The sequence below is a fragment of the Microchirus variegatus genome, assembly GCF_963457635.1.
Source record: "Microchirus variegatus genome assembly, chromosome: 20".
NCBI lineage: Eukaryota > Metazoa > Chordata > Actinopteri > Pleuronectiformes > Soleidae > Microchirus > Microchirus variegatus.
This window is the reverse complement of record NC_139821.1, coordinates 4633456-4655840: the sequence shown is the minus strand read 5'-3', so window position 1 is coordinate 4655840 and position 22385 is coordinate 4633456. Positions and strand designations below refer to the sequence as shown.

The window sequence follows — 22385 nt, the reverse complement described above, 5'->3', positions numbered from 1 at the left end:
CAACAAACTAAAACGCTGATTTTGCTTTTCGTAAAAGACGTACCGGTTTTTCTCCTAAAAGCACAAACACGTATTCGCCGTTCCCGTCTTTCTCGAAACTGCCTTCCATCTGCATCATTCTGTCTCTTCACGGAGGTAAAAGCTTAGCATTAACCTCCTAACTACATCATGTCAAGCGTCTACAGCTGCTTTAGCTTAGCCGTGCTGCTGTTAGCTTAGTAAAAAAGGGAAATATTCTATGCTAAAATGTATTTTCCACCACAAAAAACCAAGTCTGTATCTTAAAAACAAATTCCTTTAGCTCACCTGTAGCTAAGAAATTGAGCAATATCACTCACTCATTTGTCTTTATTGTCAATCACAAAAGAACAGCTATTGTAGCTAGCATAAAACATGCTACGTTTCCTTTCCACACACACGGTAAACGGTCAAGGAAGCTAACAAAAAACTATCAACAAAGTCCTTAAAAGTGATTAAAAAAAGGGGGGGCAGAGCAAAACTCAAAGACTGGCGACGACGACAACAACAACAAACTAAAACGCTGATTTTGCTTTTCGTAAAAGACGTACCGGTTTTTCTCCTAAAAGCACAAACACGTATTCGCCGTTCCCGTCTTTCTCGAAACTGCCTTCCATCTGCATCATTCTGTCTCTTCACGGAGGTAAAAGCTTAGCATTAACCTCCTAACTACATCATGTCAAGCGTCTACAGCTGCTTTAGCTTAGCCGTGCTGCTGTTAGCTTAGTAAAAAAGGGAAATATTCTATGCTAAAATGTATTTTCCACCACAAAAAACCAAGTCTGTATCTTAAAAACAAATTCCTTTAGCTCACCTGTAGCTAAGAAATTGAGCAATATCACTCACTCATTTGTCTTTATTGTCAATCACAAAAGAACAGCTATTGTAGCTAGCATAAAACATGCTACGTTTCCTTTCCACACACACGGTAAACGGTCAAGGAAGCTAACAAAAAACTATCAACAAAGTCCTTTAAAAGTGATAAAAAAAGGGAAATATATGCTAAAACGTATTTTCCACCACAAAAAAACGCCCAAAAAACCAAGTCTGTATCTTGAAAACAAACTCCTTTAGCTCACCTGTAGCTAAGAAAATGAGCAATTGTCAATCACAAAAGAACAGCTATTGTAGCTAGCATAAAACATGCTACGTTGCCTTTCAACAAACACGGTAAACAATCAAGGAAATATTCAAGGAAGCTAACAAAAAACTATCAACAAAGTACTTTAAAAGTGATTTAAAAAAAGGGCGGCAGAGCAAAACTCAAAGGCTGCACTGCCATCTAGTGGCGGGATACTGTCACTACTCGGGTAACGCAATCGCAAATGCATCGCGTTACCCGGAAATTTAGCTTATGGTCAACGCACGGACTTAAAGCAGCGTAGACCTCGCAGGCCACATAAAAACATGTGGCGGGCCACATCTGGGCCCCCGGGCCTCGAGTTTGACGCATTATGCTTTAGATCTTCATACGTGATCTCGTGTCGACGAAATCCCTAAACTGTTTTTTCGCAGCATCAACCGCATCTTCCCGAATTTATCTACGACGTAAAAAAAAGAGCCGTTTCCGCGTAGTACGGCCCCCGCGATGAAGAAATCCGCCCGGACCACATGCGGCTTTGTTAGTCATGATGAGTTTACGCGCATTCTTTTTTTTCTGGAAATGCGTGCGTGTGGACATGCTGGATCATTCGGGGCGCAGATTTACAGTTACGGAATAAAGACAACGGCGTCGTAAAACTGTCTCGAGGATAGGGGAGCTGCAGATTTAGGTGTTTGATGTAGGAAACGCCTGAACTCTAAGTCTTATTTTTGCGCTGTATTGTCTGTTTTTTTTTGCTGCTCTCTTCACCTCGGACGTCAGGGAGACATAAAGTGGTAAAAAATGACAGAGATAGCAGGGTTTGTGGGTTGGAAACAGTTTTTTTTACGATTATGTACGGCCGCAGGTGGCTTTGTCCGTATCGTCCTGCCTTTGACTTTGACCTGTGGCGATACCCCCCCCCCTCATGACGGACAGTGGGCCAATCCAAAAAAAAGAGGCCAAGGTGGCGTCTGGAGGTCTGGGGACTTCTTTGATGCGAGTCACTTGTGCGAAGCGATCGGGTGGAAACGGAAACAAAGGCCTTTTGTCCGAGGCTAAGGCCACGACGACGAAGACAGCGGTCATTCAATATAATCAAGAAAATGAAGGAGCGAGTAAAGGTTTCGGTGATTTATTGATGAAAGAAGAGTCGCCTGCACTCTCAGAGAGAGAGAATTCTGCTGGGATGCAAAAAAATAAACTGTTTTTTTTTTTTTTTACAATCTAAACTGACCTTTATATGTGAAACAGGTGGAACTTTCCTTCAGGCAATGAAAACGTTTGGTTTTAAACTCTCCTTTAAGACAGTTGTAAACTCAACGTCTGTTTCCATGACGTCCAGAGACGTTGGAGCTTTGTGTTGACTTTAAAGAATCAAAGGTGAGCGAATAAGGACGATTTTTTTTGTGACGATCGAATAAAAGCACGAGACAGATAACATCCTGTAAAGCAAGGGTATTCAACTTAAGGCCCACGGGGCCCAGAACCGGCCCTTCAAGCAATTTGGACCGGCCCATTAACCCATAAATAATGACTGTATTATTAAAAAGCCAATAAAACCGTAGCTTCGCCTATTTCTGGCAACGCTTTGCGTCAATTTGCGACACTTTGCGTCCCTTTTTGGCAAATACTAGTACAGCTGTAACTGTAGCGGTTGTACCTGAATATTATTACTTATATTTCTGCAAAAATAGCCTTTTGTGGCCGTTGCACCTTAAAGGCGCCGTATGTAAGAATGTGGCCAAAAACGGTTACTGCGTTCAAATCCAAAACACCGAGGTCTTTTAGGTTTCGTTTTTTCTAACGCAACTGGCAACCCGTGGTTGCTCGGCAGCTGAGACTCCACTGACTGTGACGATTGGTAGACGGCGGTAGGTGGCGCCACATGCTAAGAACACGATTTCAAAACATAAACATGATTTGCAGTCTGCAAAATTTATTTTTTTAATGCAAATATTTTGTCTGTACTGTTGTTGTTGACGAGTTCAGTTTGTTATATGAACATTATTCCTGAGTCTCTGTGACATATTAGGAGGATTTTATGACCAGTTGCTTTAGATTTATTACATAATGCACCTTTAATGTTGTTTATATTGTTACCTCTAATTTTGTAAGAGCCAATTGTGACTGTAATATTGGTGATACTGTAACTGTTAGCTTTTTGCACTATATTCTTTGCAAATTGTATTATACCCAAATGTTGGTGGTTTTTGTTATTTACCTTTTTTGCACAAAACTGGCAGCCATTTCAGTAAATAAGCGCTAAATAATTTATGACATTTTGTATCCATTTGTATCCGTAAAGTGTCACACGAGGAATTGGACAATAATCCCACAGAGTTAAACATCACGTACCTCCTTTGTGTGTGACTGTGGTGAGAAGCCGAGCACAAAATAGAAATAGAAATGCAGGCAAAAAAGTAAGGCCCTGTTTTTTAAAAGAGAGCAATTTAAAGCGCACGAGAGGCTGCAGCAGCAGCGCTCTGTTGTGATTATATATCGCAAAAGAGAGGAACGAGAACAACAGTCCACCTGAATTTTGTTTTTTTGCGTGATGGAATAACAACGTCTTACAGTAAATCTCTCCCAGCGCAGTAAACAACACACAACCCGTGGGGTCCTGGTCGTGGATGTCCTTACAAGGAGACGGTTGTTGTAACGCAAGCGTCGTAAAAAATTAAGAGATTCGCAGAGGACGGAAAGTATGCGGGGCCGATCTTTTTTTACGAGAGTAGTCGAGAGTGTCGTCCTCTGATTTCATGAGATGGCAACGGTGGTCTGTTTTGAACGGGGGAAAAGCTGTAGTTGGTAAGAAACCTCGTTTCCATCAACTCCGAACAGTAGCGCGTAGCCGCACTGATTGGGAATCCGGAGCGTTGTCTCTTGACTTTTGATTAACTATCGCTTCCCCCTGAACACAAGCCAAAAGGTCCCTGTGCCTAATTAACACTTCAGGGTTCTCTTACAAAACAACTGCCAGTGTCTCCCATGCAAATAAACCCTCACGAACTGGCTTTACACCTGAAAGGCCAGCATGAATAAATTAGCCGCATGCTAATTCCACTCGAGGAGAAGCTGCTCTGCGGTTGTCAGGGGCAGCTGGTGGGAGGAACCCGCAGTTAGCGGTTTGATAAATATTGAAGCAGGGGGCTTAAACCGCCTCCTCTGCCTCGCAATTAATCTATCTTCACAACTTTTTATCACGGGTGCCTGACTTTCGTAAACCGGTGCCAAATGCCGTAGCTCTTTGTTTTTCCGGACACCGCTAAGAGCTCTTGGGTTCGGTTCTCGATGGCTGCGCTTACCAAACACAGTTGCCGGCCCACTCGTGCATACTGCGTCAGTAAAAGACTTTATCTCTGACAACTGGACTTTTTTTCCCCCAACGGTGGACTGGTAGCACATGCATGTGGCAGCAAAGGGAAATTAAGGTGTCGCTTGAGATGGAGCAGACCACCCATGGCGTCCTGAAACAAGTTGACAGAGTCGTCCGATTGTCTGTCCAACAGGCATACTCTACATTCCCTGGCAGGCTCTCAGGCGCTCAAAATGCAAACAGCATGCTCGGAGCCACTGTACTGCAACTGCTCGTCACAGTCAGACGCCTGCACTGGCTCAGAGAGAGTAGTCTATATATACACTGCCGTTCAAAAGTTTGGGGTGTTTGAAAACACTGAAAAAACACCACCATCTAATTGAGAAGAAACGATTAGTGCTGGGCACGTTGACGGCGGCTAGCAGCGTCAAAATGAGTCTCTAAAGTAACGCTAAACTTTCAAAACAGAGGCGCACATACGCAGTACTCGGGCACACTGGTTATTTGTAGCGGCGCTCCAGTTTTTTTTACTAACGGCGCTAAAGGAGCTAACACAGCTAACGGAGCTAACTGGTAAACGGTGCCTGGACTCCGGTGCCGCGGCCATGCAAACATGGCGTCTCTTCACCGGTCAGTCGTCACGGATAGGCGTCGCTCGCTAACGTTGACGCCGTTAACCTCTGCTAACGTACGGAACGGAAAAGCACTTTCAATGAATATAACATTAAATGACTCAGAAATACACTCTATACATTGTTGATGTGGTAAACGACTATTCTAGCTGCAAACGTCTGGTTTTTAATGGAATATGTACATAGGTGTATAGAGGCCCATTTCCAGTGTTCTAATGGTGCGTTGTGTTTGCTAACAGTTTTGCTAGTTCTTTGACGAAAGCAAAACATATAATCTTGTCAATAAAAGTGTGACTTTTAATGGAAAACCTGGAAAAATTGTATAGGTGACCCCAAACTTTTGAACGGTAGTGTGTACAAGAACTGTGTTATTATTTCTCCAGTTGTCTATCGTCATTTATCTATATCCAGATCCTCGTAATGGAAATCATGTGATGCAGAATGCCACAGTCTCTCACTGCGACTTCCCACACATCTAAATACGACACGTGGTGAAACCCGAGTGTATTTTCTCCCTCCTTGGCGTATGCGTTTAAGTCGAGCCATGTTATTCCTGCACCAATGTCAACTGCTGGTTTTTCGGCGCACGGCCGAAGGTGTTGGCTAATAATTCCCTGTAGGAGCCGAAACCCGAGACGCTAACCTGTTGACCGACGCTCGGCCGAACTAGTTTGCATTCCCGTTGCCCCAATTAGCGCCCGGGTCTGTCACAGGGAATCAACCCGTCTCGTCAGCTCCTGCCTTTTAGCTTTGACCTCTGACCCCGCTCGCACCAGGAGCCTCCAGTTACCACTCACCTCCGGCGAGACAGTAAATCTGCCGTTTTGACTGTCAGTGAGGCCGTGGTACAGTCTTTGAGAGACTTGCAGGAGTTAAGGGTCAGAGGGTTCTCGGAGTTGATGCGTTTACTAACGATGGAGAACAGCCTACGGCGGGAAAAGGACAGACCTTTAACCAGGTGGGACTCGTCTTTTTTTAAGCTGAAACTGTGTCACATTTTGGTAGGGGGAAAAAAAAAAAAAACTCTCCACATCCTCTGTGATGCGAGGTCACCAAGGTCACGAGGTTGTCTCTCCGGGTGTTAAGTGACGGTAAACATTAGCTGCGGGGGAGACGAAGATAAATGCACCTGTTGAAACTTTTGACGTTAACTGCAGGCTAAGGAAGAAATGATTAGTGCTGGGCACGTTAACGGCGGTTAGCGGCGGTTAGCAGCGTTTAAATTAGTCTCGAAAGTAACGCGAAACTTTAAAAAAACAGAGTAGGCGACACTGTAGGCGCTAACGGCGCTAAAGGAGCTAACGCAGCTAACGCAGTCGGTATATGGAACCTGGACTGCGGTGCCGCGGGATACAAACATGACATCACACGCGTCTTTTTCTGGTCAGTCGTCATCGAAACACACGTCATGCGCTAATGTTGACGCCGTTAACCTCCGTTAACGTGCCCAGAACTGGAAATTATATATTTTAAAAAGTGGGGATTCTGAGAAAAAGTTCTAAGAAAGTGAGAATTATGGGGGGGAAAAATGACAATTCTGAGAAATAAGTGAGACCTCTAAGAAAAAGTCATAATTCTGAGAAAAAAAGTCTAAGAAAGTCATCATTCTGAGAGAAAAAGTCTAAGAAATTCATAATTCTGAGAAAAAGTCTAAGAAAAAGTCATAATTCTGAGAAAAATCTAAGAAAAAGTCAATTCTGAGAAAAAAAAGTCTAAGAAGAAGTCGTAATTCTGAGAAAAAAAGGCTGAGAAAAAGTCTATTCTGAGAAAAAAAAGTCTAAGAAGAAGTCGTAATTCTGAGAAAAAAAGGCTGAGAAAAAGTCAATTCTGAGAAAAAAAGTCTTAGAAAAAGTCATAATTCAAAGAAAAAGTCTAAGAAAAAGTAATAATTCTAAGAAAAAAGTCTAAGGAAAAGTAAATTCTGAGAAAAAAAAAGTCTAAGGTAAAGGTCATCATTCTAAGAAAAAAGTCATGACATCTCATTAACCAGAACTCACAGCCACAGGACTGAAACTCAACTCACTCACACATAAAAAATGACTTCAAAGAAAAAAGATAAACATGTAACAGAACATCGCTAACATTGGACCAAATATGGAGGTCCTGTCTGCTCACCTCTGGGCGTCAAGGAACTACGGTGGCCTTTGTAGACAAAGCTAACGTAAGGGCTTCGATTGAGTCTCGTGGAACGATCCAAAACAAAGGCAACAGTAAACAAACTCGCATGCATTTTTCTTCTTTTCAGAAGAATAGTTCATTGATTTGTGATTATGCCGATTTTCCACTTGACCTCGACTCTCGTGGAAGAAATTCCTTCTTTGTCTGTATCGATGGCCATTGATTAGCTTTCTTCAACATGCTGCCGTGACGGAATCATGAAACAGTCAACGAGGGGGGGGGGGCTGGGGGTTGGGGGTTGCAAGGTCAAACCATAACAAAAACAGAGGTGGGCTGGAGGGCTGACAGAGGAGCTGTCAAACATTTCATAAGCCGTCAGCCCCGAGGCGGCGCAAGATGGAGCTCATCCCAACCAAGTCTCCGTGCAGCAACATCAGCTAATTAGAGTTAAATCTCAAAGATATGAGTATGGAAAACAATGCAAACGTACCAAGAAATACCACAAACAAACAATTATTCAGGCTCAGGACGTACACACGGCCACATTATGCGCGCACCGCTAACCTACAGCTGTACGCGGCGCGTCTCCGAACGCCCGTGCCGACAGCTTTGACAGCGTCTGCTCGGCCCCTGCCAAGAATTCCCCCATAATCACGGAGCATCAGAGGTTACTCTACGATGTTTACCACGAGAGAACAGAGACGCTCGTGCTCGTGCACGGGTCTGAAAATGCAAAACGGAAAAGCAGGAAGTCGTCTCCTCGTCTGTTTCTGGCCTCGTCAGCCTTGATCTTTTCACCTCTGGCTGACCCCGCAAGACCAAAACATACCGTTACCCCCGTCAGAGTCTGTTGTCCGTATCACTGGACGCATTAAACAGCTCATTAAAATTCACGTCCACGGACTCCTTCAAAGGGATAAGAACAATATATTCGTTTAAACAGGTCGACTTTGATGCAAAAAAAAAGAGAGACATCTAATTATTATTTCCTTGCAATCGTTTGGAAGCGGAGACGTTACCTCATCTGTGGGGTGATGTAATATTATCTTATAACTCACAGTGCAACAAGGTCTTCTAGAAAACATGAGGCGCTGTGTTTTTTCTGAAGAATGAAAACCACGACTTGGATATTTCAAGCGTACACCAAATGCTTGATCCCTCATTTTTACGAATTGATATCAGATCATTCAAACGTAAGGGAATACTAATCAGGAAAAACCAAGCCCTTGTACCTGAAAATATACCCCAGGAGACTCTCCAAGCTGTAGTGTATATACACCAACATATTTTTTGGTCCAAAATTTGACATAAACGACATACTATACTATGTCGTCCAAAATATGACAAAAAACGATATACTCTACTATGTAGAATTTTTTGGGAAAACATTTTTTTGGTAACAAATTTGACAACTACATACTATACTATGTCGTTCAAAATTCTAGAAAAAAAAATTTGGTCCAAAATTTTACAAAAACGACATACTATACTATGTCGTCCAAAATATGACAAAAGACGATATACTATGTACAAATTTTTTGGAAAACCTTTTTTTGGTCCAAAATTTGACAAAAATGACATACTATACTATGTCGTTCAAAATTCTAGAATACATTTTTTGGTCCAAGATTTGACAAAAACTACATACTATACAATGTCGTCCAAAATATGACAAAAAACGATATACTATACTATGTACAAATTTTTTGGAAAACATTTTTTTGGTCCAAAATGTGACAAAAACGACATACTATGTTATGTCGTACAAAAGTTTTTTAAAATTTTTTAACATGAAAACTTGAAAAATATGCATGCAAGAAGAAAACAATGATGACAAAATGCAAAACTTTTTCACTCAGGGGCCCATTTTCCAAAAAGACCATTGTACGACACCCAAAAACACTGGTTCCGATCGACTATGAAATGCATTCAATGACACAAACAACTTCTCCCGAGCTTCGACCGGTTTGCAAAAGGTCACGACCACACATCGATAACAATGACTCGGCAGAGAGTTTTCCTGCTGAAATTCAATCATACTTAAAGAATGCACTCCGAGACACTGAGTATGAGCAAACACACACATGCCTGAAAACCCTCAACGCTGAGTAAACATGCTTAAAAAAACTGACAACTGCCATGTATGAAAAATGGACGGGGGGGGCGGTAGAGTACAGTGTTGTCGTAATGAGGCGTGATACTCTGGTGTATCTGCAGGCTACAGGAAGTCCGTGTGGGTCACACACCACCACCACTAAGACCACAACGAGGAAGCGCTCATTACTCAACTACAAACATCATCTCAATCAATCTCTACGATGAGTTCGCTCTTAAATAAACATCTTTAAGGATTCCACAGTCGCACCGTATGTATTTCTTCGTGCCGTGTTGGAGACTGGAGGTTTGCCAGAACAGCGCCAGAGACCCCTGATGAGGTTAAACGATCCTGAACGCGAACACAGACCACTGACCCCACTCCTTGACTTGAGGCTTAATTGTTGATCCGCAATTCCTGCAAAGGAATTCTGGCGGCAGCGCTCAGGGGGGCGCCAACCCACAGATACAGTAGCAAAACTAATAAGCAGCGTTGTGAATATGCTGGTGCGTCACGGTATTAGTCCAGTGAAAGGTAATACGCTGTGTTAATACCACCAGAGCGATAAAACGGTAGCTCGCCATGTGAAATAAAGCTCCGTGTTTTTAAGCTCCGAGGCAGATATTTAGAAAAATGCTAAATTAACAGCGCTATTACATTAAGACCAAATGTTATCTCGGCATATTTATCGCAGGAGGCGGACGTTACTGTTATTTATGGCGAGCTCTCAAGCCGCGCAGCTGTGATCCATACGTGGGCGGGCTATTGATTCAAAAAAAAAAAAAGCCTGTATCACATTTTAACGCTAAACACGAGGAGCCCAAGGTTCATCCTAAATGCACGTAAATCTACTCGCATCCTGTGCTTACATTAAAGCTTCAGCAAGTCAAACAGCTCTGTCGGTTATCTACGTTTAAAGACCCGGGTTGTGCGCGTCGCATATCGCGGACCCTGGTATAATCGCACGCCAACGTCCACTTGTCACAACCCGATATGTACTGGACGCCCGATTTGTCCTAAAGGTGTGCGAAATGCGGCTACTTCCTTTTTGGAACGCGATACTTTGAAATAATCGTTTTTAGTAGTTATTCACTCTTAGAAATAAGGGTTCTAAAAGTGTTATTCTACAAGGGCTGAGGTTCTACCTGGAACCCTTTGCTTCTGAAAAACCCTTTCCCGAAGAAAGGGTTTTTCAAGGGTTCTTGGTAACACTAATGGTTCCAAGTAAGAACCGTTTTGATCCATAGAACCCTTTAAAACCCCTTTCCTGAATAAAGGGTTTTTAAAGGGTAACACTAAGGGTTCCAGGTGGAAGCTTTGTAAAAGTTTCTACCTGGAACCAAAAGGGTTCTCCTATGAGGACAAGCCAAAGAAGCTTATATGGTTCTACTTAGCACTTTTATTTCTAAGAGTGTTCTTACACATCATCGTTTGCCCGTGAACGTAAATGTATATCGGCCCAAACCAGTTCATGGTATTTATCGCACAACAAACAGCGTAGCGACATTTCTACGATTATTACGTATGTTCTCAGCGTATGTTGGAATCCTATGCTGGGGGTTGGTGAGGTTTCTACGAGGTTCCGAGTTCCCCCGAACGTTGGGAAAATTCCAACTTTTCGGCTACAAATGGAACACACCATTACTTGGGGCTACCGGTGTCTGCAGTGCCGACTTTGGTGGAGTTGGGAGCAGGAATGCGAGAGAATTTGGTGGAATTGCGACAGATATATATATACGTAAAACGAGCCGCCAAATAAAGTTATATTCGACACTTTTGAAAAGAAATGCAAGAGATCGGTCTGCTAAAGTCTTTCTCATTAAAGTTCTGCTCCTAAAGAATACACTGGAAGCTGTTGTGGGTGGCGACCACATCTGTACCCAAAACAAGTGTGCGAACAGGAAGTAGCCAACACGCATCGAGCAAACAGGAAGTTGGCCAAAAGTGACCCAAAAATGAGCTGAAGTCATGAATAATAATGACTCGAATCCATGTTTTTTTCAGTCTCAACAATTGTAAGAAGAAACAAGACGGCAATAAAATACATAAGAGAAAACATGCTGTGTTTAAAGTCAAAAATCACACATTTAACTTTTTAAATTTCAATTTTGGTGATATTTCCAGGCCCTGGTTCATGTGACAAAAAGGCGACTAACCCTAACCCATGAGCCGTATAAAGATAATACGTGGAAGCATTTTGTTGATACCTTGGCTGGTTATATAATCTTTATTATATTATATCTGTAACTGTAGAAAACAAGGACAGATGATAAGGTGGAGCGGCTTATACACTCAAGTCGACGATGTCGGTTTAAATTAATTCACCGAACCTCTTTTCTTTTCATCGTTTTGTTTTTGGGGGGGGGGGGAGTTGAAAGTTTTCTTTCAAAACAAGCCAAGCAAAAACAACCATTATTTCATTTTTAATGTCTTCATGATGAGAGCAACTTCTATTCTGTCCGATTACACCCGGTCTAGACAATTCAAGGTTGTTTTCCACAGATGTAAAGATAATTAACTACACTGGAGTTGGATAAAAAAATCTGTGAAATTGATCTGAAAGTTGATTTTTGTACGGAATATTTGGAGTTTTATCTACTCTGTGTTTATTATCTGAGGCACGGAGGAGAAAAGTCCTGCTGCAGAGTTTATTATTTGGGTACGTTGCATACATACCCCCCCCCCCCCCCTCCCCTCTGTTTATTATGTGGTTTTCATTGTGGCCTTGGCTTTCGTTTGCCTCCAGTAAGCAGAGTGAGGGGGAAAAGAGGAATGTCCGAGGCAGCAGCTTCTCTACAGGACGGGGGGGGGGTTTACACCGGGAGTGCCCTCCCCGGTTTGGATTTCAGCAAAGTCGGGAAAAGGGCGAGGTTATTCAAGCGTCCTGATCCGTGTTCGACATTAAAGTCTGACTCGCTCGGTTTGTTTTCTCGGTTTTAACGAGTTTAAGATCAGGTTTTTCAAACTTTTGGCCACCCGGCAGGTGCCAAAACACCTGCGCTCCCCCTTCCCTTCATCCACTCCGTGACTCTTAATTCAACTCTCTGGACGGAGCCCAAACACCTTAAATTCTTTCCCCGAGTAAAGAAACCAAACGAGCCTCCGTCATTGGCTTTAATCGTCTGTGTACATCTGGTGCTCAGCCATGCCGAACGTTCTCCTGCAGCCAGTTGGAGTTGGAGTTACGACTCTCATCCTACCTCAAAAACAACAGAAAGAAACATCGGTTCAACTCAACCGCTTCCGTCATTTGTTAATCTTTGGCTGTCGATTCAAACTTAGTACGCAAATACGCGCCGAGCAGTCGTCCGTTTTCGGGAAAACATCCTCGACCTGCTCTCAGAAACTTCGTCGTAAATTCTCCCTAATGCATTCTTGGGTCGTCGCAGCACAGCATAACTGGAGACGCTCGCTCGTCTAAACTCATCCGCAGAGGTAAACACTCTTTGGATATCGAGGCCAGAATCTGGTAAAGACGGCCGTCAAACTGGCCTTTTATGGCCACGCTGGAGTGTGGGGGGGGGGGGGGTGGACACTGGGCCTTAAAGCGTGTAACAAGAATCGAATCTAATCCACGCTCGGAATGGCAACGGAGAGTTCCAGGATTACAGAGATTGGCTGATTTTCAGCGCCGATACCTTTGACCTTTCGTGACAGCTATTTGGAAACACCGGGGCGAGTGAGTTAATGTGGTTACTTAAAACCAAAAAAATAGTGATTAGGTTGGATTTTCCTTGTCCAGCAGAGCTCGCCTGATATGGACGTTTGGAGGAGAGGGTAAATCACAACATTAAAGGAGTCAAATTTGACATAATTTGACTCTTGTCTAGAGTGCCTATAACAAAATACAAAACAAATACCTATAATACCAGTTAAGTGTGTCTAATTCTGCTCTTTTAATACAGTTTACTATATTTATTTAGTTTCTTTAACTACAATTTGGGACAAATACCCGCCAACGTAAACACTTAAATTTATTTCATTGCCACAATATGTCGGTTACGCTGTCACGTTCAGTCATTGGTTTTGGCTTTTCTTTTTTTCTTTTAAAGTGTGGTCGGATTTAATGACTCACAGCGTGCAGCGCGGAAAACACGCCGGACCGTAAACACAGACTGTTTCCGATATTCGCAAAAGAAACGATAATCAAAGAAATGTGCGAGAACAAAAGAGAAACGAAAAGGGGGGAAATAAGGAAAAAAGGATATTATGAGTCCCCAAAGGGATAAATACAGTACGTGGCACGAGTTAAGTCACAGTCTATTGAGAGGATTTTTTTGGGTAAATGCAGAAAATTGAGTGATGGACAACTTCAACTGCTCAAGAAGATGCGAAAAACTAATTTAAAAACATTACATATTTAACATAGTGCATCTGCTAGTCCACATTAGATGTTTGAAAACAAGGTCGTCTCCATTTTTTATTTGAAAACTAGTCGGTTTTTCGTCTGAATGGGTAGAAAACCAGGGCAGAGACTGTTGGGAATAAATAATTAATCAAATATTTGCTTCCTGACTGGTTCCTGTTGGCCACAACTCAACCCTCAGCGACTTTCAGTTTCACTTTCACGTCACGGTTGATCTGAAAACAAAAATCCTTGCTCTGTACAACTGTAGACTAACTAAAAGGTCACAGTATACGTTTTATAGTATGGGTACGGAGCCCCAGACATGACATGGGGGGGAAAAAAAACCCTTGAAATACTAATAATTTCCCACAGAATAGGTAAAATGTGTGCATGAAATACTAATTTGTGGCCAGAAAATACTAATAATTAGTTCCCACGAAATATAGTAGTTAAAACATGCACACAAAGAACTAATTAGTGGCCACAAAATACTAATTTGTTCCAATAGGCAAAATCTGCGCACAAAATACAAATTGTGGCCATGAAAAAATAATAAATTCCCATTAAATAAGTAAAAGATGCACAGGAAATACTAATTTGTGCCCACAAAATACTAATTAGTTCCACAAAATAGGTTAAACGTGCGCATGAAATACTAATTAGTGGCCACGAAATACTAATTAGTTCACATAAAATACAGTAGTTAAAACATGCACACTAATTACAAATTGGTTCCCACAAAATAGGTAAATCTTGCGCACAAAATACTAATTAGTGGCCACAAAATACCAAATTCTTCCAAGGAAATAGGCAAAACCTGCGCATGAAATACAAATTTGATGTCCATGAAATACTAATAAGTTCCCATTAAATAAGCAAAACATGCACAGGAAATACTAATTTGTGCCCACAAAATACTAATTAGTTCCACAAAATACTAATTAGCTCCCACAAAATAGGTAAAACATGCGCAGGAAATACTAATTTGTGGCTACAAAATTAGTGTATTTTGGGCTACAAAAAGGTGTGCATGAAATACTAATTAGTGGCCACAAAATACTAATTTGTTCCAAGGAAATAGGCAAAACCTGTGCACGAAGTACAAATTTGTGGCCATGAAATACTAATAAGTTCCCATGAAATAGGTAAAACAAGCACAGGAAATACTAATTTGTGGCCACAAAATTACTAATTAGCTGCCACAAAATAGGTAAAACATGCGCAGGAAATACTAATTTGTGGCTACAAAATATTTACCGGATTTAATTGAAATGTTTGTCTCTATGCGGCCCTGTGACCGACTGTCAGCTGAGAATGGCACAGCGCCCCCTTGTGACCCTCATGTGGAGGATAAAAAAGGTAGAAAATGGATGGATGGACATTATATATGATTTTGTGGAAACTAATTAGTATTTCGTAGCCACGAATCAGACATTTTCTTTCCCAATGTCATGTCTGGGGTTCGCTATATGGGAGCCGATTACTTCTGATACAGAGCTTAAAAACTCGTCTGGACAAAAAGTCCGATCCAGCAATCAAACTAATTTCCTCTGGATGGGAGCATCATTTACAAAACCAACATCATGTTCTCTTGAAGAAGATCCAGTCCAGTAATCACACGTTGTCCCCTGCTGGTATTTCAATATATTCTTATATCTGATAAGCTTCACCGGGCAAAGTGGAAGACGACGTTCATGTTTCAAATATGGACTACAGACAAGATTTCAATTAAAAACACGGCTTGAAGGATGCAGACACACCACACCCACTTACCATCAAAGCGCACTCTCGAGTAATCTACGTCGTAGACGTTGAATAAAACAACAGAATCGAAAGCAGAGGCAGCGACGACGCCCACAGGGGCTTCCTTCACCGTGTGGTGCCATTAAAGTTTAACCAGGAACAGATTCAGGGGAAGGTCTGACAAGCAGCGCCACCACCTCCTGCTGAGCGTTGACTTTTTGCTCACAGACGGAATTGGACGCAGAGTGTCCAAGAACAGAGCTGCAGACGACGTCTACGTAAGCTTCCGGGACGATATCACCTCAGGCTATGACCTTGATTATCGAGCATTTGTTGAGGATTAGCAAGTCAAACGCACGGCCCCGCCTCGATTCCACAACAAACATTCAAAAGCCAAGTTGACGTTTGTTATTTCTTCTTACCTTCAAAGGAGAGGAAGACTCTGGGCTGAGGCTGCGGGAGGCCGCACACACCAGTGTAGAGGACGGAGAGAGCTAGGACGGACAGCGTCATCGTGGACACCAGAGGTGGCCTGGCCAACCCCTCCGGCCTGCCCATGACTGCACCGGCTCAGAAACAAAGCCCTGTTGGAGGGGAAAATCAGAATCAACCTTGAATCAATCCTGGAAATTGTTCTCGCATTGTGAAACCGTCTTAACAACAACAACCTTGCGTTTGTTATCTTCGCTAAAGCAAACGAGCAACTTCTTCGGCGAACTCCCAACTTTCTGCCAAACACATCAGCAGGACCAGAAAAAGGTCTCTTGAAATAAATCTTACACATTTTCGGGAACATTCAGGTTAATTCGGTGGCACCTGGGCCGAGCAGGCAGATGGCAGGAAGCTCAGTCATGGTGGATTTTCCAGAGCCCTTCCAGCTGTTTTCGCACATGGGCTCCATCTGACTCAATGGGAAAGCTGACTGGGAAGGAAAATAAGTTCTGGGGTTGGTCTGGACGTCTGAAAGCAGTTTGAGCTGGAAATTGGGCAGAATACGGTTCATATGATTTTTTGGCTTGGATGACAAGGCTGTAGTCCACGGTGAAATATGATGATAAAGTCTTTAGATGCAGATATACGTTGACTTCTTGGCTGAGGATGTGATCTATTATGGACCACGTAGTTCAAGCTTTTATGTGATGATTTAGATGGGGCCCCCTAGTGGTAGTATCTGGGAAAACATGCAAGTGACTTCGCGTGGAAGTTAAAGCCCGAGTCTAACTTTACAACTTTATTGACAGTACTGATGGTTATCGGAACATGAGGCTTTCAACAAATAACATAAAAATAAAGTTGTCTGTCTGTAAAAACTGATCTCAGAAACAAATGGTCTTCAATAAGACAATTCTTACGACATAAAAAAACGCATAATACTACTAAGCCAGTACGTAGTATGTGACGCCGTGGCATAGTACGTAGTACATGACGCCCGGCATAGTAGCTTAATTACGTAGTATGTGACGGTGTAGCTTATTTACGTAGTACGTGACGCCCTGGCATAGTACGTGACGCCATAGCTTAATTACGTAGTACGTGATGCCCTGGCATAGTACGTGACGCCGTAGCTTAATTACGTAGTACGTGATGCCCTGGCATAGTACGTGACGCCGTAGCTTAATTACGTAGTAAGTGACGCCCTGGCATAGTACGTGACATCGTAGCTTAATTACGTAGTACGTGACGCCCTGGCATAGTACGTGACATCGTAGCTTAATTACGTAGTACGTGACGCCGTAGCTTAATTACATAGCACGGGACGCCGTGGCATAGTACGTAGTACATGACGACCTGGCATAGTACGCAGTACGTTGTGGCGTAGCTTAATTGCGTAGTATGTGACGCCGTGACGTAGTACGTGACGTGGTAGCTTAATACGTAGTACGTGACGCCCTGGCATAGTACGTAGTACTAGTATGTGATGGCGGGGTGTAGTACGTGACGCCGTGGCATAGAACGTAGTACGTGACGCCATAGCTTGATTACGTAGTACGTGATGACGTGGCATAGTACGTAGTACGTGACGCCGTAGGTTAATTATGTAGTACGTGACGCCGTGGCGTAGTATGTAGCATGTGATGGCGTAGCTTAATTACGTAGTACGTGGCGTCGTGGCTTAAGTACGTAAGTGTATCGCACACTGACTTCACGCACAGTATGTGACGCCGTAGCTTAATTACGTAGTACGTGATGCCGGAGCTTAAGTATGTTAGTATATCACTCACCGGTGGCTTAGTTGGTTAAAGTGCCTGTCTAGTAAACAGTAGATCCTGGGTTCAAATCCCAGCAGTGCCTCTACCTCCTGTGATCAGGTTGAATTTATATTTTGTGAGTTTCCCCAGTGTGGGACCAATAAAATCTAACCTAACATCAGGTACAAGTTAACAAGATAACATGTCAAGTATTTACTTCACGTAAATGCTACATCAATCATTGTTTGCGAGGATCATAAAATCTGTTCCCCGGGACACATGATTGACATTTAGAGTTAAACCATCAAACTGTACTGAAGACGTTGTGCACAACACGTCATCTCTGTATGACTGTATCTTTGCAGATGTTTGCCTCTTGAAAAATGGATGAGTTAAATCTGCACTAAAGGAGCTGCAGGAGGAACACAAGTCTTTTCTACGACGGGACGAGAGAAGCTCAATAATTGATACGAGGCAGGTGAACTCCTGCAAACCAAAAACTCCTGAACTGCTGCAAACCACCGTAAACTGTTTAAAAAAAAAACAACGAAGCCGGGCCGTAACTCGGCACAAAATCAAAATCAAGTTTCACCTCATATATATATAGATGTATAAAAAAAACGACAGGTTCACGTTTAACAAAGAAAAGACTGTGTTTTTATGCGAGGTTTTGATCTCTGCTCTCATGGCTTATGGATGTGAACATAAAACATTGATGGGCTCAGACACAAGAGCGCGGCGCGATTGCTATGAAAATTTCAGTTTCAGGGTGTAGTGTACAAATAGGCTGAGATATGTGTGTGTGTGTGTGTGTGTGTGTGTGAGCGCGGGGAAGTGAGGCATGAGTTGATTTACAGCCGAGGAGAAACTCTACTGTTCAGGTGCGTGAGGGGGAACAGATGGGGAAGTGCACAGGAGAGGAATGAAACAGCATGGTTTTTTTTTTTTTTAAAAACAGGCAGACCAGCCTTCTCCTGCTGCATCTCACACACACACACACACACACACACACACATTCTTGTACTTGCTGCATACTGAGGACTGGGTTGCTGACAAAGTGAGGACCAGCATTTCCACTTTATAAATCAACACAATTACAAAGATCTACTTCATGAATGACATCTACAAAGAACTACTGGTTGCAGTACCATAAAATGTCGGCAGGTGAAGCCCCAGAGCAAAAAGGGCTGGAAAACTTTTATTTATTTATTTGTAATTTTTGGTTCAAAATTTGACTAAACCGTCATACTATACTAAGTCGTCCAAAATGTGAAAAAAAAATTTGACCAAAAATCTTTGGGTGAATTTTTTTTTTTCAAATTTTGACCAAACATTTTTGGTCCAAAATTTGGCCAAAATTTTTAGTCCAAAATTTGACAAAAAAGTCATGGTATACTATGTCGTCCAAAAAGTGAGGGTTTTTTCTTGACAAATTGAGTATAGCATGTTATAGCAACCTAAGGAAGTTATTTCAATGAAAACAAAGTGAGGACCGGCCATAATGTCCTCACTCCTTACAAATGACCTCACTTTGTTGGTTAAAAACCCTCACTGGTCCTCAGTATGCTGCAAGTACAAGAACACACACACACACACACACACACACACACACACACACACACACACACACACAGGCTTCTGTCTGTAATTCTTTTAGCGTGAGTTAAAGCATTCTTTTTCCTGACTCACTCCACAGCTCTCTGGTATCTACTAATACGGAACATGATTATCACTTCTTGATGATTGATAGATGTCTGTTCTCAAGTCTTCACAACTTTTAACGTGGAAATAGTAAAAACACCCTGCTCTACTTTTACCGTTAACAGCACATTAAATCAGCAAAATATTGCGTCTCAAACTCGCGGCGCATGGACCAAATGTGGCCCACCAATCAAATTCATGCGGTCCGCCATTCAATATAAAGGTAAAATAAAAGTTATTTCTGATTTTTTGTTTTTTTAATTGATAGATTCATTTTGCATATTTTGTGAAATATTTATAATTCCATGTATAAAACTACCACATTTAAATAAAATTTTCCATCCCATATCTTCAGAAACTCTAACTATGAACTGGGTCTGAACTGTGAATATTTGGTTCGCCACTTAATATCAAGCTAAATTAGTTATTTCATTGTTCCATGTACAAAACAAACACCTTTAATTTTAAAATGATGTAAATATTATTATTCCGACATCTTTTTCTCAAAAAAGTAACTTTTATTTTCAGTTGACTGGCCCCCAACTGACCAAAGTGGCCCCCGGGTCATTCCAGTGTTGTTATTGACCGTTATTGCTAACAATGGCTAACACGGAATATTGTCTTGTATCTATGTTTTTCCAACTTTTTAACTGGAACGTGATGTTCAAGATAACCTAAAAACAACCAAAAACTTTTGTTTGCCAAACTTTGTGGAGCAATAAGTCACAGAAGTACACATTCATATTCAGGTATTTCCTTATCTGTAAGGCTTATTTGATTTTAAGGGGACCATTTGGTCTTGGCAAAGGTATAGTCTAGTTTTTGTTTTCTACCAATTCATAATTTAATCTAAGTCAAGTCCGACAGTCCAAGTTTTAGGTCCAATATTAAGTTGCCATTTCCCAATCACTTCTGGTATAAATTAGTTCCAGCGTAAAATGTTCTGCGATCTGTGAATTAATCACGACAACCGCACCGGAAAAACTCTCAATTAGATCCTTCATTCATTAACAACACATGTTGGGGTTGACATGCGATGCCATAAATGAGTGCCAGGACGGTCCTAAAATAAAATATTAGGCAACGCGTACGCGTGTGGAGGCTGGGGGGAGTCATGTTACGTAGTTTCCTTAATCTTAACCAAATGTTTCACTGTACCACAATTTGTGCAAAAACGGTCTAATTTTAATAATTGACCCGACTGTGTTTAAACTGTCCCCTGCCCTGTCGGCTCACAGCGACGGGTGTTCTCCCAGGCAAGAAGAAGCCCCCGGGCGCTGAAATGTCGCCGTCACAGCTGCTAAACTCATCGTCTGGGACGTTAGTCACCTTCTGGGCGTCCCGTGACACCCCCGCCATATAAGGTTTAGACGCTTCCTCGGTTTTTACAAACGTCTCAGTATCTTTGATCGTCACACGCGGGGGCTCTAACGCGCTTTCACCCCCCCCCTCACAAGAGACCCCGTAATGCTTGTCTGGATTAACGGCTCTCCCTGTCAAATGGTACCACCGAAAGATAATAAATGCTTCAATTAATTACACCGAGCACATCAAAATCCATAAATTCCAGCACGGACTGTTGGCCAGGAATCTCACGAATACCTCTCAGCGTGAGTGAGTAGAGAGTTGTATTCGTTGTGCATTCCTTGCTTGACAGCCTTATGGATTTTCCCGTCTTATATCTTCAGAAACTCATAAAAAGGTGCAGTTATTTTTAGAAACACAAGTCACAAATAGTCATTTATGAACTGGGTCTGTGATCGTTTGGCTCACATCTGCTCCCGTTAATCGTTAAAACATGTGAACGCGGGACGAGTTGCCCCCTTCTGTCCCGTCTGTACCAGGGCGACGGGCGCTCGTACCACACCCTGTCGCTCAGTTGTCAGTGTCCCCACAGACACAGACAAAAAGTCTGCGTTTCAAGTCTTTAAACAAGTCGCAGTGTCTTCGGACGATGCTCTTCACATTACGAGATAAACACTTGACGTCTAAAAGGTTGACTGAAGCTTCAACTCATCAGACAGAGACGCGTGAAATACCATAAAGGCTTTTATCAGACCAACTCCAACAGTCATGACTCATGATCTGGAAATGTGGGGGTCGTATTGAAGTTGAACGTACCCCCAAAAACACATCGGGGCACCTAACCCTAACCCAATGAAGCATGCTCTATGAGAACGTAATGACAAGTCAGACAGAGACGCATTAAATACCATAAAGCCTTTTATCAGACCAGGTCCAACAGTCATGACTCATGATCTGGAAATGACGGGGTCGTATTGAAGTCGAACGTACACCCAAAAACACATCGGGGCACCTAACCCTAACCCTAACCCTAACCCAATGAAGCATGCTCTATGAGAACGTAATGACAAGTCAGACAAAGATGCATGAAATACCATAAAGGCTTTTATCAGACCAGGTCCGACAGTCATGACTCATGATCTGGAAATGTGGGGGTCGTATTGAAGTAGAACGTACACCCAAAAACACGTCGGGGCACCTAACCCTAACCCTAACCCAATGAAGCATGCTCTATGGGAACGTGATGAAGTAATGAAGAAGATCTTTAGGGAGTAGAAAGTGAAATTGAATCCTCAGATTAAGTATAGTCCAGTTAATTCTCAGTGGTGGGACTCCTGCACCTGTACCTCCTTCTCCCCTGCATCACTACACCACACCACAGCAGATAAACCTCATGGACACATTCAAGAAGAAGAAGAAGAAGAAGAAGTCCACGGTCCAGGACTCACCTCTCAGGAGCTCGGTCCAGAATTTTTGAAGAAGCCAGGTACCGAAAAAAAAAGCCCTGGATTGTATCGATCCTCCCCCTTTGTGGCACCTTGTTTCCAGTCTCCTACAGTGACAGCGAAGAGGGGGAAAAAATTGCTGCTACTCCATGGAAGTGCTCACATAGAAGGCTTGACTCAGAGAGAGGGAGAGAGAGAGAGAGAATGAGAGGAGAGGCTGGTGTCCTATTACAGACTCTCCACTCATGTCCCCCCTCCCCCCCCCCCCAAACCTCTCTTATACACTATCGTCCTCCCTCCCTCCCTCTATTAAGGACATGTACGACTCAAAGAACAAGAGGTGGAGGACGAGTACGCCACTCGCAGACGGTTCAAACACAGGCATGATGTC

General features: G+C 42.6%; 1 protein-coding gene across 1 annotated transcript in view; it reads right to left on the bottom strand.

The window, feature by feature from the left end:
* sema3c (sema domain, immunoglobulin domain (Ig), short basic domain, secreted, (semaphorin) 3C) overlaps positions 1-22147 on the bottom strand; it is a 54177-nt gene extending 32030 nt beyond the window's left edge. The window contains exons 1-2 of the mRNA XM_083907218.1: positions 21998-22147; positions 15777-15938 (exon numbers count right to left, since the gene is read on the bottom strand). Coding sequence (XP_083763344.1) covers positions 15777-15912 — 136 coding nt within the window. The 5' untranslated portion in view covers positions 15913-15938; positions 21998-22147. The remainder of the gene's footprint in view (positions 1-15776; positions 15939-21997) is intronic.
* Between the last annotated feature and the right edge of the window lie 238 nt (positions 22148-22385).